Raw genomic sequence first — 18,161 nt, 5'->3', positions numbered from 1 at the left:
AGAAAGGTTTAGTGTAGTAATGTATGAAAATGAGTTCAATTATGTTCTAACACGCATTAGGATGATTTAAGAAACGTTCAGTGTATTAGGATGATTTAAGAAACGTTCAGTGTAGTAATGTAGGAAAATGAGGTGATGAAGGGTTCAATTATGTTCTAACGCGTATTTTGTTGGTCGGAAGAAGTGAGTTAATGAAGTCGTACACATTGAATAAGTTGTGAAAAACATTACCCATCAATAAATTTAATCCCAACATTTTCTAAAAAACTTTATTTAGCCACAAATTTAGAACATAATTATTAACTAGGGAATAAAATAGAGGGACTATTTCCACAAGGTATAAAGTAATAAATAGATTTTAAAAAAAACTAACCCGAAAGACAAATTAAAAGAAATTTGTAGCCACAAAAGTGACACATTGTGTTTTTAAAGTTTCCATCTATATTTAAGCTCAAGAAATTGAGAGATCGAGCTAGTTTGATTCAAAAATAAATCATAAACTTAACTTAATTGTTAATAGTTATATTAAAATTCCAAATCTAAATATTTACAATAATTTTTCCAAAATCATAAACATCAATTTAAAAAAATTATAAATTAATATTTTACTATATAAAAGTTTATAAATTAATATTATACTATATATTTCTTATGAAAAGTAACTCTTAATTTCTTTATTTATAAAATTAGTCTTACAATATATATATATATATATATATAAACAATCCTATTTTATTGATATATAAACATTATAAAATTATATTATTTTAATGTATAATTTCTTTTTAATATAACCTCCTAATTTCGTATTTATTTGATAGAGATAGAATGATTAAAAGGCCTCTCGATAATGGTGAATGTCAAAATATATTTCTAAAAACCATCTTTTATTGTAAATCGTCTAACAAATAATGGCTAAAAGAAAACTGTGTATAAATCCATCTTAATTTGAACGTGATATTACTATTTTTTTATATAATTTATTACTTAACAAAAAACATAATGTCTCTGTAAATTTCATTAAAACAAATGAAATATATAATTATGATTACTATGATATGATATTCTTATATTAAAAATTCAAACCTTTTCACCTATCTTTTTCTTTAATATTGGAAAACCACTCTTATAATCACAATTTCCTTGATAATTTCATTTCGGGTATTTGCTTTGGCATTGAATTAAACAAAAAGATTTATAAACACTGGTGAAAATGGAAACGAAACAGCATATTACTCTTCAGCATATTATAGAAATATCATTAGTAGATATATTTCGACTTATATTTAATATTTAAACTCTTTTAACAATAAGGTTAAATCATTTTGAAACTCGAATTTTTAATATCGATATTATTATAAATAACGACACTACGATTTTAGAAACCACTTATACGCTTCGACACTGTCATTTACATCCTAGTCAGATGGATGATTATTTATGTAGCATTCTCCTCTAATTACATATGGCTACTAAGCCTGGTCGACATAGACTTGGCTCAATTATGGAGAAAAATTGACAGGGTATACAGGACTTTGATCAGGGTTGAAAAGCCCAAAGTGACGCTCCGTCTCATCCCCCGTCTTCTTATCCTCGTTGAAAAGAGCGAAGATATAGGTTTCGATGCTCGTTCCCGGCCTCTTGGGCGTCCCTGCATTCGATAATACATGTTTGATGAGATTGTTGTTATAAGCCTCAGCATTCTCAACTGTGGCCGCATCCGCGCCAGCAGAAGGCCATCCGCTTTCAGTAACGACGATGGGGACGTTGGGATATTGCAAGGCTTCCATTGCGGAGAAAATAGAATCCACCATCGCATCGAACAAGTTGCGGTAGCTGTGATCTCCGTCTGGCACCGCCGCAGCCGTGGGCTGAAAGAGAGCGTAGTCCAGATGAATGCCGTTGCCGCCGGCGTAACTGAAATATGGATACACATTGGCCATGAAGGGAGCCCCGTTATCTGACAGAAATTTGAGTATAGACCTCATGGTATTCATCACATCGTCTCCGAATGCTCCCTTTGAAGGCGGGTAACTGTTGCCTATAACAGACATGGCGTGAGAGGTGGATACCTTTATCTTCTGCAGATTGGCGTTCTGAATCGCCGTTTGAATGTTGGTCATCGCGGGAAAAAGATACGACACGTACTGCGTGCTAGGCAAAACCTCGTTGCCCACCGCAATATATTTGATACTGGTGCTGGAATAGGGGACAATATTGTCTTTAACCCAACCATTTGCTGAGTCCTGACTGGAGGAGATGGCCTTCAAATCGTTATTATTGACTCCCACGATTACATCGATCCCAGAATTTGCAAAAGCATTCAATGCACCACCGTCTGGATCGAAGAGCCTCATTTTCCCGATGGTGTGGTCCTTCAGCAACGTTACCACCTGCTTTGCAGGTGGCAGATTGTCCCCGAGCATGCCGTAGTTCACTCCTATTTTATCACCATCTGCACAAGCAATTGAAAGATAAACCGTTTTAATAGAACCCAATCGATGTTAAGGTTGGAATAACAATTGTATTTTAAGAAGTTGAAATAGTTGGGTAATGTTGATTTACCGGTGAGGATTGAACAGCAGAAGATGGCAATAAATCCAATCAGGAGTATCTTCCTATGCTCATTAAACGCTTCCATCTTTCTCAAACGAAGCTCGACTACTCTCCACAGCCTTTGAATATTCACAACTCCTACTACCCTCCACAGCCTTTAGATATTCACAACTTCTAGCCCAAGTTGGATACAGTGCCGTGTGGGAAGGGCCGCAGCCTAGGATCTTTAACTGATTGATCATGGTATTTTCCTACCCACCTAAATCTCCGTGACATTTCTCTAAACATGTGAAAGAACGAGAGCCACCGGCACCCTTAGTCCTCAGAGTTTATAAAGTTCCAATCAGCTACAACTTTCAAGCCCTAACTTGTCCGTGACAGTTTAAATGCTGAACACACGATACGAAGTTACGCATCTACCAACATGTGTGTGCCTATACTTTTCCTTTTTCTATGCGCTCAACGTGAACTACTAAATTTCCATAGATAGAGTTGGCTCGATCTATGCGTTGAATTACCAGAGATAGAGTTGGTGGCTCAATCTATGCCTCGACTTTGACATGGGGCCTCTGTTATATCTCTATTATCAGATTACATTAAATACAACCTCTTGTTGATGGAGCATTATGCCATCATTTATTTTTAAAGCTTTTCATTGTCCATGAGGGAGCATTACTCCATTGTTTATTTTTAAAAACTTCTCCTCATTTACTCCATTGTTTGTTTTTTAAAGCTTCTCAACGTTTATGTCCATGCTCAGATATGTATCCACCGGTCGTCGTATTAATCATGTCCATATCCCACTTAGCTTTCGAGTTTCGAAATAAAGTTATAAAGTTGATACGATTGCAACCCTGGTTAACCCACGTGTGTTCACGGATGGTGTCATGTCCGAAAGGGCTGCCATGTCCGATAGGTCATTTACAGAAGGGCAGAAGGGCTGATGTTTACCCAGGTAAGAGTTAGTTATTTATAATGTGCTAGAAACTATGAGGGTAAATATCGTCCACCACGCACTAAGTGTGATGTTTACAAGATACAAGAGAGGGTAAATATTATCCACCATGCATTAAGTGTGATGTTTGCAAAATGCAAGAGTTAATAATCTGTTGTGTGCTCCATGCCCTAGGAGGAGGGCAAACATTATCCAACCTGCAATAAGTTTGATTGGCTTAATGAATGATATTATGATCACATGAAAGTTTATGAATTATTTATCGATGTTTTTTTATTTTTCAACATCATACTAGTTGATTATCAGAAAGTTATACAACCTTGGATTTATGTGGATTGCAAACTTAAAAAATATCTGAGAATTTTACAATAGACATAAGAATGCCCACTACACACAATAGTCTTGATTTTTCCGTTCTACAACTCTTTCGATTTTCAGCTCCATGGCTTCCTGATGTGGATTGTAAATTCCCGAAATACCTCGAATATGACTGTTAGGAGAGATCAATTGTTTGATCTCTTGTGACTGCAGATTCCTAGCTATTCCTGGAATCTACAATGCAACTACGCAACTCTTACTCACACCTATGAATACAAGTGGTGGAAAGGATTTTGATATCTGTCCATTCTATGAATACAAGTGGCGGAAAAGATTTTGATGTCGGTCGATTTCGACCTGTGAATGCAAGTGGGTGACAAGAGGTGCATGTTTATGCATTCAATTCTATACAAATCAAATTCTATTGTAATGCCCCAGATTTCTATTTTTACCTCTGCACCTAGGATTTCAAATTGAATAGGTGTACACCAAATTTCTGAAATGAAATTAAGCCATGGCAGGATTGTTTTACCTCTGCACCTAGGATTTCAAATTGAATAGGTGTACACCAAATTTCTGAAATGAAATTAAGCCATGGCAGGATCGTTTTGTTGGAGAATCATGAAATTAAGCCATGGCAGGATCGTTTTGTTGGAAAATCTAATTCCAACCACTTGATAGGTGTCATCACTGTCCATCTAAGTGTCATACTTAGTTGAGTGCATTCTAATTCCTTTGAGTTGTAATTTAGTCTCACTGTAATCGTTTATTACTAATGTCTCCCATATAATCTTATTTAAAAAGTTTCATAACATTATGAAAATTATTCTGTTTCATATTATTTCTTCATTCTTTGTCACGATATCAAAGTTAAACCTATATAAAACTATTTGTCATGCTATCCAAACTAAATATATATAAAACTCTTTGGAACAACTTAAGTTTGAATAAACCTCCTGGAACAACTTAAGTTTGAATAAGCCTACTGCGAGGGATTCGTGAAGTAGCCATGAAAAGGCTCCATTGTTTAAAGAAGCCAACTACCAAAAAAAGGCGTTTGTGCCAAGCCATTAAAGGCGAAGAAAATCCATAAGTCAATGAGACAGATTGTTGTGATCAGCTAAACCGAAAGTCTAAGTGTTTTTTTTTTAAATTCGTTATAGTAGCGCAACCTCATACTGGTTATAGGTGCATTAGAGAAGTCAATTATTTTTTTTTCCGTGTGGCGGACATCACAAGTTGACTGGTCGAAATACCTTGATTCGTACGAGTCGTCCAAAAGGTCCGTCCATTGTTAGTTTGAAAGTTTTTTTTAACTAAAAAAAGGTGTATCTTTTTTATTAGAAGAAGGTTATTCACTTTGGTGAATCCGATTCCGAAGTCTTTAAGACAGCTTATGTAATTTGTTGAGTGCCTTCGTATTGTTTCTAAAAGCCTTATGTAACTTTTTGAAAAAAGGCTCATGTAATATTTTAAAAGGGCTTCAACCTATAATACCTTCGTTGTATCTTGAATAACACATGGAGGCCTTCGTGGAAACTCGGGAGTGTTTTAGAAATGCTTGTGTAATTTGTTGAAAAAGGGCTTCGTTAAAATGTTGATTGTTCTCTTCAAAGACGAAGGCATTCAATTAGTTTTAAAAGAGGGTCTTATTAAAGAAAAACATTGTTCAAATCAATCGTGAGTATTGAAATATTGTTTTCAAATAGAAATAATAGGAGGGATTTTTGTTATAAAGGAGATTTTCTTTTAAGATGGAAGTTGAGGCAGAGTAAGGAGAGTTGGATTTTCACTATTTAACTTGTGTGTGAATACAATGAACAAATGGGAATCTAAGAGGCTGAGAAGAAGCAATAAGTGTTTGAGATTTAGTTGAAAGATATGGAAGTCAAAAAACAAAAGAATGTCTTTGCATTAAAACTCATAAGAGAATGCTAGATGACACTAGTTCTTCCCCTCATTGCATATGCAAAGACAACCAAGGAGGCTTGGAACACCCTTGAGAGTAATTTTAGTTAAGGGGGCAGTATTCAAGTTGAAGATGAAGGTGGATCTATAACATCACATCTACAAGATCATAAATATTTTGGTGAATCTCACTTCAAACTAAATGATAATGATGATGGTTTGTTATGAGCTCCAAAGAAAGCCTCATGAATCCCACTATGCACAACTTCAAGTGGATGAAGATTTGCTGAACCGGGAAACAAAGATTGTTGAAGACAATGAAGTTTCCATTGATGTAGCCAATTTTATGGTGAATCTAGCAATTTAATTTGTTGATGCTAAATTTGATGAAGAGTTGTAACCTCATGATGAATGGTTGCATATGATGCAACAAAAACATGATATCAACATGCTAATATTTGGTGAGAGAATCTACAAAACCAACTGGAAGAAAACTTCCTTCAAGCTGTCATTGCATAGCAGAAAACATAAAACCAATATGGTTCTATAAATATTTGTAATCCTAACATTCATTTCCAATGTGTAGGTACATAGAACGATTATGAAGAAGAGTTAAAGTTCCTTGAAGCATGGATTGTAACACCATGTCCTAATGAATTTTGTATAGAGGTTGCAACAATGAACCTTGAAGACAACTTGGATGATGAAATAATTAATGAAATTTTCAGGTATTAGAGTCGTAAAGAGATAATTTTTTACTATAGACTTACGATGTAGCACAATATAGATGATGAACAGCACACAACAAAAGACGACATGTGTCAGAAGTCCACATACAAACATATTTTTGAAGATATAGATGATATGCATGCACAACTTAGAACAATAGAAGAGTTGCGCCAACAAATGAACTGAGGTTTCAAGGATACAACAAAATGAAAAAGATAAAACAATTCACAAAATATAGAATTTGGAAGAAAAGAAAAAGAAAAGGAAATCTAGTTGATGCCATTTTTTTTAAATCACAAGTCTAGCTAAGGTTTAGACAAGCAGGGATCTTAATTAAAATTTTATGTGGCTATAATTAAGGGGGAGTGTTGGAGAATCTAATTCCAACCACCTACTAGGTGTCATAATCGTCCATCCAAGTGTCATTGTTAGTTGAGTATAGTCTAGTTTGGTTGAATTGTAGTTTAGTGTCATTGTAGTCATTTATTATTGATGTCTCCAATGTAATCTTATTTAAATTTTTTCATAATATTGAGAAGGGAATTATGCTCCACATTATTTTTAAATCTTTAATATGTCTTAAGGTTGTCGAATATGATTTTATCCAGGTTTCCATTGGTCGTGTGGTCGTAAACGATGAATAGTGTAACAACCATGGTCAAAATTCTACGTAATAAAGTTTATAAAGGAAAAATAAAAAACCAAGGTCATGGGACACATATTCCAAGATGGGTGTTGGGAAGAACATCCCAGTGTGGGTGTTCATTTCATTTATTATGGATAAAGGAAATTCGTAAAGGCAATGACAAAGGTTTTGGAAAGGCATGAGGCATTAATTGGAAATTTATTTATGAAAATAATGGAAATTAGGAGAAAAGGAAGCTGAAAGGTTATTGGTTGCATGTGAGGAGGAAAATGAAGAAAAATAATGGAAAATGAAGAAATTAGAGGCCTCATTAATAAAAAGGATTATGAGGATCAATTGGTACATTTTGTCAGTTTAGTTTTGGAGCTCTCTCTCTCTCTCTCTCTCTCTCTCTCTCTCTCTCTCTCTCTCTCTCTCTCATTCTTGGACACTTAGAGCATTCTTGAAGCACTCTAGCATTGGATCAAGAAAATAAAAGGAAGGACCAAAAAGGCAAAGGAAAGCAAAGATCAAACAAGGAAGAGCAACATTTAATAGCTACAATGGGATTATTTGTACATGCATGTGTGTATTTGGTTCTCTTGTTGTCATTGGCATGAGTTTTTCTAGGGGTGACAGTGATTTTCAACCTTGCCTTGACATTTCCAGATTGCCATGGTGTGATGGGTTCTCTTGTATTTGATTGAGCTAGATTATCAGATGGTTTTGAAACTGAGTAAGGTGGTCTCTGAAAGAAAGAACACAAAGCTTAGGAATCCTTGGACCGGAGAAGGTGGGATTGTAGTAAGGATGGATTTTGTATGCCTCGGTGGGCCTAGGAATCCTCAATCAGTGAATGGAAATATATACAGTAAAGCCTAGAGGTGCGTGCCCTAAATCATGCCTAAGAATCCTTGACGGGTGAATGGCAGGATATATAGTAAAGCTTGGAGGGTGGAGTCTTAATTAGGCCTAGGAATCCTCAGCCGTTGTATTGCATGATATTCGGTAAAGCGTAGAGACTAGGAGACAGGAAAATTCTTCACGGTGTAGGTGGAGAAATTGGTTCCATCCATTCTTGTTTAGGACCTAGTGATAAGGATGGGGATTGTGGTAAAGCGTGAGAAATCCTGATTTATTTGGTTTTGAGTCCCACATTCATGCTTGGAATATGGCACGATCGGATTGGCTGAAATAAAGATTTGGTTCAGTCAATCTATGGTCAGGTGGTTCATGGAAGTTCTGAACTTGGTTGGCTTTTGCATTCATTAATAATAGCTTCTTCTCCTTGGTATTTCTTGTGTAAATGTACTGGCTTATATGTGGATTTTTATGGTTGTTATATCCTTGTTATTTTTATTGGTTATATGTTAGTTATGAGTATGCTTTATGACAGAATTGATGTATGGATCTCATAATGTTTTGATTTGCAAACAAATCTACAATTAATACTTGACCCAGTAGATTATAATGCAAATATTGTGATATAGAAACAATTATTCTTTACAAATCTCAGATAAGTGTGAGACCCCTATGCTCAACCTATTGTTATTACCTATAGATTTCATATTTGTGACATGTTTGACGAAATGTCTGTCATGGGTAGTAGGGTCTGGTCAAGTCATTGATCAATTTTTTGCATTGGTACTTATGTATCAGTGTCATTTATCATTCCTAAAGGTTTCATAAAGTTCTGGGCAGTGGCCTAAGTCCTGGCTCTAAAAGAGTGGCACAAAATCTCACGGGGGCTTCACTAGGGAAGCAATACCATACCATGTGGGTTCATATTGGGGGATATTTATTAAGGAAAAAATGACATAATATATTGGGGGATATATAAGGAGTAGAAGGTTTTTATATTGGCAAGTATTAAAAATGGAGCCCAAAGCTAATGAAAAAATATCAAGGGGTATAAAAAGGTTAATGAAAAAATGGATACCTACAATATCTAGTGAAAGTAAGGGTTTTTAAATTGGGAAGGTGTATTGGGTTTGCATTGGTAGGGGGTTAAATAATGTGATTTTTAGAGATGTTTTCTAATATGTAGTTAAATTAAGGGTATTGTTTAATATTTCATGAATGCACATGATATGTTAGAGGTTCATTGAGTGAAGACCCTATGCAAAATCCCAGGTCGCTTACTCAGAATTGCCTCGAAAAGTCCACAGTTGCTGGAATACCTTGTTGCGGGAGTGACTAGAAGGATTTGGATGCAGGAATGCCTTGTCATGGCAACGACTAAGGATCTAGGATGTTAAAAGGATAAGTTGTCTTATGGATTAAGCACATAAAATGGTTGGTTGCCTCCTCAAGGGTTTGTTTCTCTTGGGAAAGGTTAGTTTCGTTGTGTTTTTTCTCTTCCACTTCCTTAACTATACTTGGGGAGTTGAATCACATCAAAGTAGCCTCTCATCACATGTTTACACCAGTGGACCAATTAGCTTGGCTAAATGTGGGAGGATGGTGTTACAGAGTGGTATGAGAGCATGGTTCACCCCTTGTACTGGATGGGTGGTGTGGTGGACATGCATATATATCGATTACAAATGTGTTCTTCACTCTTGTGGTCTGATTTTTTGTGTATGCATGGTGTCAGTCATGGTTGCATTTGTGTTTCCATGTGAAATTTGATGGTGTTGTTTTTGGATGTGGTCGTCATGAGTGTATGTCGGTCATGCATTGGTTATGCATGTTATTTTTTATATGTTGTTATGCATAATATAGAAATTCCTTGTAGAATCAAACTTCTTATGGAATATGATAAAACAAAAGACTCGAATCTACTCTACTTATTAGTGAAAACAATTAATCGATTGAGAAATAAAAACATAAACAAGAGAGAAGATTCAATCACATATGCTCAAAGATTTATCTAAGGGGAAATCAATTTCTCAAAACCCCTTCCTATATGTATTTCATTAGTCAAAAAATAAAGAAGAAATATAATGCCTGTTCAATCTTGAACAAACTTTGCATAAGTATAATCTATCTCACTGCTTCACAAGCTACCTCTGGTCAATACTTAACCAATTTTGCTGCTTGTGAGGCTCTTATTTCCTTGCACTATTTCCTTAGGAATTAACGCCCTATTAATTAGCGAAACTCCCAATTAGAATTGTGCAATCCCTATAGCCCCTTCTCTAAGTACATGCAACACCTGTACAATTTGGAATTGTCTACATCTGATAGTACATTGCCCTTGAACTACAATCTCAACTGGGTTACTCATATTTCATGCATGCAAGAGTTAATTATAGTTGATTTATCAATTAACTTGTTGAACACTGAAGCTACAACCCACTGCTAGACCTCCTACTACTTTCTCCAACAGTGGGAACTAGTTGAACTCACTTTAACTCAGTTTAACTAAATTAAATTATTACAACTAAAATTGAACTCAACCTAGGCTCCTAAAATTTAGGAACCACTTTACATTACTCAAGTTAGGCCCTCAACTAAAATTAACTGAGCCAACTAAGTGAAATTAACTTAGTTACTCATTCTTGTTGTCTTGTGATGTGGAATTACAATTTTCTCCTAATTTAATTCAAGGGAAAATTAAATTAGTATTTTGTTGTCGTCACTTTCAACACTCCCTCTCAACAAGAAACGGATTCACATATACCCTGATCCAACACCTTTGGAATGTATTACATTCAACACTTTTCACTGTTGTTGTTTCTATCATAACATCTGCAACTGAAGAGCATAAAAAAAAAATCTCTGAATAAATCTGCAGTTGTCTACTCAGAAAGTTGTGCTGCTAATTACTCTGCTACTTAGCCTCCTGCTCTGCTATCAACAATACTTCTCACTCCTCAGTATTTGACTAACATTGATCCTCCTACTAATGAATATTGTTGGCCCTCATAGCAAGGTAATGATCCATGAGGCAAAACTACTTGAATGGAGCCTGCCCAAATTCCTGCAACTCCTAGGACTATTGCTTAACTTTGATCCACCTCACACTTCGAGGTATGGTTGCATGTGCTCCCTCTTACCACTTAGCTCAAAATTCCCCCCTACTAGAGGTCTCTCCTTGAGTGGATGTTTCCACTCTATCTCCTCTCTGCCTCTCCAAGTGTGGCTGCTTCATCACTTGTTGAGGATGCTTCTAAGGCTCCATTTTGAGAGGTAAATTATGCTCCATATCAACCACCAAGTATTTAACTTTTTCCTTTCTCCTTAAGGCTTTGCATGCATCTTCAAACTCAAGTGCATAAAGGTTCTTGTCTTGCACACCGATTTGCTCCACCTATCCCATGGTGATGTGTATAAGGAAAACTTTTCCTTTGCTAAATATCACAATGTAGCCACAGTCTTCCAATATCGTGACAAAAACATGATTCTTCTTTAGACCGAAACAAGCATCACATACTTAAGTCTGAGAGGGGAGCCAAACTCTCTCTGAAAGGTAAATTTACTGAGTCTCTAAACTCAATTTTTTGCTTGAGGTATTTCTCCTCCAAGTCACTGAAAATATCTTTATTCTTTGTTATATGGAATGAGACAATGTTGTCTAGATACCACGTGCTTCCCATTATTGTGCTTGCCATGCATGCAATGAGGGTAAATTAATTTTGAAGCTAGAGCTTCACCTACTATTGTTACTTTAGGCTCCTTCTTGGTTGCCTTCTTTTATGGATATTTTGTGGCATAGTGTCGGAATTCATGACAATGAAAGAATTTGCTGTTGGATAAGTCTTTCTTATTTCCCTCCTCGCCTTGGGACTTCTTTCACTTGGATTTCTTTCCTTTGCTGACTAATGCAAGGTCCTCTTCCTCTTCTTTGGATGAGGTCCCATCTTGGTTTTCCTGCCTTATTTCTTCCTGCACTAGATCATACCATAATCTCTCCCAACTCAATTGTTTGTCTCTACCATTCATGGAATCCTAATAATTGTGCGAGATCTTGCGAAGATGCAATAGAGCTAGAGCTACAAAATTTTCTTCAAGGAAAGTCACACTAACCTTGCCAAGTTCATCATGACAGTATGGAAACTTGCTAAGGTATTGCGAAATTGTTTCACTATTTTGCATCTTGATACTTCGAAGCTTGTCCTTGAGTGCCAACATCTTGTGGTCACCGTTGTTCTCAAACAAGTAAGTCAATGTGTTACACATTACGAATGGAGTTTATTTCTTGTGGAGATTCGAAACAATATGATCTTGATCCTCCTTGCTTTAGCCACATCCTTCTTCCACTGAGCAAGATCCTGGGCATCAGTTGTTGGGGGTTTAACTACATATGTCTTGATGTAATCTAGTAGCTCAATATCATCTAATACCACCTCCATATAGATCTTCCATGCCACAAAAATCGTGGTTCCTTCCAGAGCATATTTGAGCCTGAGTCTAGTCAAAGTCATCTTCTCAATCCTAAAGAAAACCTGCAACATTGATCTTAATAATGAAATCTCATGCTCTTCAACCCTCACAAAGCACTCCTCGAAGACCAAGCATCATGTTTTTTTAGAAAGTGCCAAGATTATTGCTAGGGAAGAACACTATCAAAAGAGAAAAATCGAAAAAGCGCCTGAGATTATGAAGCACCCACATAATCTCAATAGGGATGGGGGGAGTAAGATTTGTGGAAATTAGTTTCCTCTAATCACACATATTAATTCATCTAGTTCTCCTTCTCAAGGTATAGTATCCCAGGTATAATTTTCTATCCTTTACCTTATCTATAATTTCTAAGATTAAATTATATTGGATTTAATTAGCATTTTTAGTCCTTAGCTTTAGACTTTATTTATATTTTAGTTATTAAATATTTATTATGAATGATTAATTAATTAATTAATTATTATTAATGATTATTTATGCATAATAATAATTATTTATTTATTACATCTTAATAAAAGATTAATTATCAATGAGTGATTAAATAATTATTACTAATAAGTAAATTAATAAATTTATTCCTTTTCTAAATTTCTTAAATTAAAATTAATTATGTATTACTAATGTTTAGTTAGTTATTAATAAATTTATTAATTTATCATTAGTGATTTTTGTTATAAAGTAAATAAATAAATTAGTTAATATTAATTATTATTAATGATTATTTAGTTATAATAATAATTATTTATTTATGATAACGAATAAATAAATAATTATTAAGAAATAAATAAAACTATTATTAATAATTAATTATTATTATTTATTTATTATTAGTCTTTTTTCATTTCTAATGCATTATTTAGCTTTAGATTTTATAATGTTATAATTTAGGATTTTAGTCGGCTTTTTTTAATAACAATTTTGTTTATTTAGTATTTATTCATCTTCACTTTTGGTCATTTTACTCTTCCTTCATTCATTCATTCACTGTCCTGAAGATGGATCCCCTTTTGGATTTGAAACGTCAACAAGATTCAAACTATACTATGGAGAATCTGAACCATCCTTTTATAAAGAAAGACCACAAAAACTTGAAATCTAACAATGATCTTGTAATTTCAACCTCCTACACAAACTTTGGATTCTCTTCTCTATTGTGATTCTATCTCTGATACCATGTAGAAATCCTTTGTAGATTCAAACTACTTATGTAATATGTTAAAACAAAAGACTTTAATCTACTCAACTCATCAATGGAAACAATTAATCGATCGAGAAATCACAACATAAACATGAGACAAGATTCAATCACATATGCTCAGAGATTTATCTAAGTGAAAATAAATTGCTCAAAACCCCTTCCTATTTGTATTGCATTAGTCAGAAAATAGAGAAGAAATACAATGCTTGTGTAAGCCTGAACAATCTCTACACAAGTATAATCTATATCACTACGTCACAAGCTGCCTCTGGTCAATATGTAGCCAATTTTGTTTCCTAGAAAGCTCTTATTTCCTTGCGTTTTTTCCTTGGGAATTAGCCCCCTATTAATTAGGAAAATTCCCAATTAGAATTGTGCAATCCTTTTAAGCCCTTATCTGACTACATGCACAACCTGTACAATTTGGAATTATCTACAACTAATAGTACACTCCCCTTGAACTCCAATCTCAAATGGGTAACTCATATTTCATGCATTCATGAGTTTATTATGGTTGATTTATCAATTAACTGGTTGAAAATTGAAGTTGCACCCCATTCCTAGACCTCCTACTATTTCCTCCAACAATTGGAACTAGTTTAACGGAATTTAACTCAATTTAACTGAATTAAATTATTACAACTCAAATTAAACTCAACTGAGGCTCCTAAAATTTAGGAACCCATTTACATGACTCAAGTTAGGCCCTCAAGTTGAATTAAATGATCCAACTAAGTGAAACTAACTTTGTTAACTGATTCTTATTGTCATGTGATGTGGAATTACAATTTTCTCCTAATTTAATTCAACACATACATTGATATGGTTGTAGTTGTCATGCATGATTTCATGGTATGTGGTTGGTATAATCATACGTTGATAATTGGATGGTGGTTAAACTAATGTTATATGTTGATTTGATTATGATTATACATTATCATGCTAGTATAGTTGATCTTGCAGATGAGATATCCTCCCCTTAACTATACTGAGGTATTTTGATTATGTCATGTTTTGGTTTTAGCTGACACGGTGTAATTGCAAGAAAGATATCAAATATGATTAGAAAGATGATAGACTATAGTTCACGAGATTCTCCTATGTATCACCTGAGCAGCGTGGTGTTGGGCACTCTTCTAATTTAGCAGACACATTGATAAGTTTAAAGGAATAAATAAGAAGTTTCAAGGCACATAATGACAGAATCATGCGAGCGCAAGAAAAACAAGTAGAAGTTAATACAATAGTCCTTCAGAGTTTGTCATAATTTCAAAGACAGGGACCATGTCAAATCAGCTATGGGTAAGAGGACATGACAAATGGGGCATATGGCAGTATATCTCATGGTCAGCATAGGTAGAATAGAGATGACATGATCAAAGATGATAGGATTTTTGATACACTGAATAGGAGAGGTGATGGACACCAGTTTTATTCTAGTTATTGTTCTTACATACCTATGATCATTGTCGTTATCATCATTATAAGAGGAGTGAGAGTGGATATTTTCCAGATGTGTTCAAGAAAGCAAAGCCACCTACCTCTGATGGGGATTTGAAGAAGCCAAAGGATGCAAAAGCATGGAAAATTGGGATGAACAAATTCTTTAAGTTTCATGGGTATACAGAGAATATGAAGGCCAAAACAACTATCTTAAGCCTCAAAGGTGATCCGGATTTAAACAGGAATGCAATAAATTACGGAGATAACCATAAACATAGAGATGCAGCAGAAATAATACTTCATTTCATTAATGTAAAATACTGAAATATGCTTACAAACAAAAAAGGAAATAAACTAGCTAGGGCGATGGTAGCTTATCTCTGAGAAGAGATGTGGCGGCTACATGCCTCTGAACTGTGTTAAAATGAGGCTCGAAGGCCTATATATTGTTGAGAAACAATGGAAAAACCTAAACATCCAAAAGCCCAACCTTAGAAGATGAAACGCCAAATTGTGGACCCTATTTGGGTAAATTTGTACATCAACTTCTCAGGGTTGTAACTTTGGCATACAATCTTCGTTTGACGCGCAAAATATCTCGTTAGAAAGATCTATCCAAGAACTACAACTTTGGGAAGAGAAAAATCGGTCCATCGACCCATGTTGCTTGCATTTTTCCAAAAAAATGTCGTTTAGGGACTCAAAACGGCTCCAGAAGTTCAGGTCCCAAAAAACTGCTAAAAATAGTAAATTGTGCTACAATTAAGGAAACTGAAAAGCTGAAAGAAACAATGGTGGGGGTCCAAGTGGACTTGGCAAGTGGCCACCAATATCCACCTGGATCATTCCTTCCCCCTTAGGAATCAATGCTCCCCATTGCGTTGAGCTCCTCCATGAGATGAGGAAACTTCTGCTGAACTTGGTCCCTGGTGAGCCACTTGCCCTGGTGAAGGAGTTGGCCTGCTTTGACAACTCGATACAATTGGATATTCTGCTGGCGATTGTGCTTGATCTGTGTGTCCATGATCCGATCAGTTACATCTTGTTCCATGAAATCTATATTTAACTCTGTGGGTGTGAGTTGTTCAGCGATGTCGGATGTGTCTAGTAATGGTGGAAAGTATGACCGAAGGCGGTCCACATTGAACACTAGGTGCAGGCCAAGGAATGGGGGAATGTTGAGCTCAAATGCGTTGTCTCCCACAACCTTGGTAATGGTGTGAGGACCATATCGAAGTGGTTTGAGTTTCTGATAGGCTTTGATAAGGTGTTCCTTTTGCAAATGCAACAAGACTTTGTCGCCCACCTAAAACTTGTGTGGCACCCGATGTTGATCATGTCGCTGCTTGTACTTGGCATTTGATTTCTCCAGAATTTCATGGACCCGTTGGTAAATATGTTGGATGTGCTCAATGAAGTTGTTTGCCTTATCTATTTCAGACTGGACATGAGACGAATCTGTGTGAGTAGCTGCAAATGGCATGGCCACATCAATGGGACATAGTGGCTGGAATCCCAAGCCCACCTGAAAAGGGTTGTGGCCAATCGAGCTATGGAGAGCCAAATTGTAGTCGTACTGAAAATAGGGGAGGCTCTCGTCCCATGTGTGTGGATGCCTTGAGTTGTATATGCGTAGAATGTGTACGATCATCCTGTTGACAACCTCTGTCTGGCCATCAGTTTGAAGATGGAAGTTTGTGGACTTAGTGAGTTTGGTGTCCAGCATCAACTAGAGACTGGACCAAAATGTACTGAGGAACTTGCTCTCTCAATCTGAGATGATAGACTGTGGGATCCCAAAGTGTACCCACACCCGTTCAAAGAAAACTTTAGCAAAGGCTTTTGCTGTGACATTCTTCTTGCAGACCACCATAATGGCCATCTTCGAGAAATTGTCGACGACCAAACAAACTCAATCATTTCCATGCTTAGTGGAAGGAAGGCCTGACATGTAATCCATGCAGATGGATTCCCAAGGTCAACTAGGGGTAGGCAGCGGGGTATAGAAGCCTTGCTTCTTCATGGTTGGTTTGGTAATGGTGCAGGCAGTGCATGATCTGATGTACTTCCCTACATCCTGTCAAAGATTCGGCCAATAGAAATACTTCTACAATACTTCCACTGTTTTCTCTACCCCGAAATTCCCAGCAACCCGAATGTAGTGTGCTTCCCAAATCATCTTGGCACGCTCGCTTGAAGGAACACAAAGGTGACCCAAGCGGCATACAAGGGAATCCTCGAGGTGAAAATCTAGAACATGCTAACCCTCCAAGAGTTTCTTGTATGTGTGGCCGAATTCTGGGTCGCTTTTGTAGAGAAGTGGCCAAATATAAGTCTCGTGCCCACAATAGTTTAGCACAGTGGTTAACACCATGATCAATGGTTTATTAAGGCAATCTGCAACATTATTGGTGCTGCCCTTCTTATACTTGATATTCAAAAGGAACTGTTGCAGGTATGTGGACCACTTCTGATGGCGATCATTCTGCAATTTCCCTTGGGTTTGTATGAACTACAGGGGTCGGTGGTCTGTGTGGATGACCATTTCCTTCCCCAAAATGTATTGCTTCCATTGTTGACAGGCCTGCACAATGGAATAAATCTCTTTGTCATAAGTGGGATACTTTCGGATTGTGTCTGAAAGTGTCTCACTGTGATATGCCATTGGATGCCTGTGTTGAGTAAGGACTGCCCCAATAGCATAGTCAGAGGCATCTGTCTCGACCTCAAATGGTTGTTGCAAGTCTGGTAATCCGAGCACTGGTGTCATGCAGAGGTGATATTTCAACTTTGTGAATGCCTTCTGTTGAGATTCAGACCAGAAGAATTTTGCTTTCTCTCCTGCCTTGGTGACTTGACTCAAGGGCCAAGTGATATGAGAAAATCCCAACACGAACCTGTGGTAGAAGTTCGGAAGACCTAGAAAGCTATGGAGCTCTGTCAGAGTGGTTGTAGATGGCCAATCCTGAATGACTTGGATCTTGGCTAGATCCACATGCACCCCCTGTTCATCAATAATGTATCCCAGATACAGAACCTAGGTCATGCCTGTCACACGGAATGAGTCGATCTTGCGGACA

The 18,161-nt window shown here is 36.3% G+C and overlaps 1 protein-coding gene across 1 annotated transcript; it reads right to left on the bottom strand.

Moving 5' to 3' along the window:
- Window positions 1-1,360: 1,360 nt before the first annotated feature.
- On the bottom strand, window positions 1,361-2,649 carry LOC149184331 (glucan endo-1,3-beta-glucosidase-like). The gene is made up of 2 exons (XM_089418903.1): window positions 2,566-2,649; window positions 1,361-2,455 (listed from the first exon to the last, which is right to left on the bottom strand). The coding sequence occupies exons 1-2, from the start codon at window positions 2,639-2,641 to the stop codon at window positions 1,503-1,505; spliced, it is 1,029 nt and encodes a 342-aa protein (XP_089275029.1). The 5' UTR covers window positions 2,642-2,649; the 3' UTR covers window positions 1,361-1,502.
- Between the last annotated feature and the right edge of the window lie 15,512 nt (window positions 2,650-18,161).

This window comes from Pinus tabuliformis, chromosome 3_2 (genome assembly GCF_031772625.1).
Source record: "Pinus tabuliformis cultivar Carrire ecotype Pingquan chromosome 3_2, CPIR1, whole genome shotgun sequence".
In the NCBI taxonomy this organism is placed as follows: domain Eukaryota; kingdom Viridiplantae; phylum Streptophyta; class Pinopsida; order Pinales; family Pinaceae; genus Pinus; species Pinus tabuliformis.
The sequence above is the reverse complement of the archived record's forward strand: the minus strand, read 5'-3'. Positions and strand labels throughout refer to the sequence as shown.

What these genes read in the sequence shown, in the direction of transcription:
- LOC149184331 (XM_089418903.1), bottom strand. Translation starts at nt 2,641, where the DNA reads ATGGAAGCGTTTAATGAGCATAGGAAGATACTCCTGATTGGATTTATT. An exon ending in CTGCTGTTCAATCCTCACCG is followed by an intron (nt 2,456 to 2,565) that starts GTAAATCAACAT and finishes TTGCTTGTGCAG; the next exon opens with ATGGTGATAAAATAGGAGTG.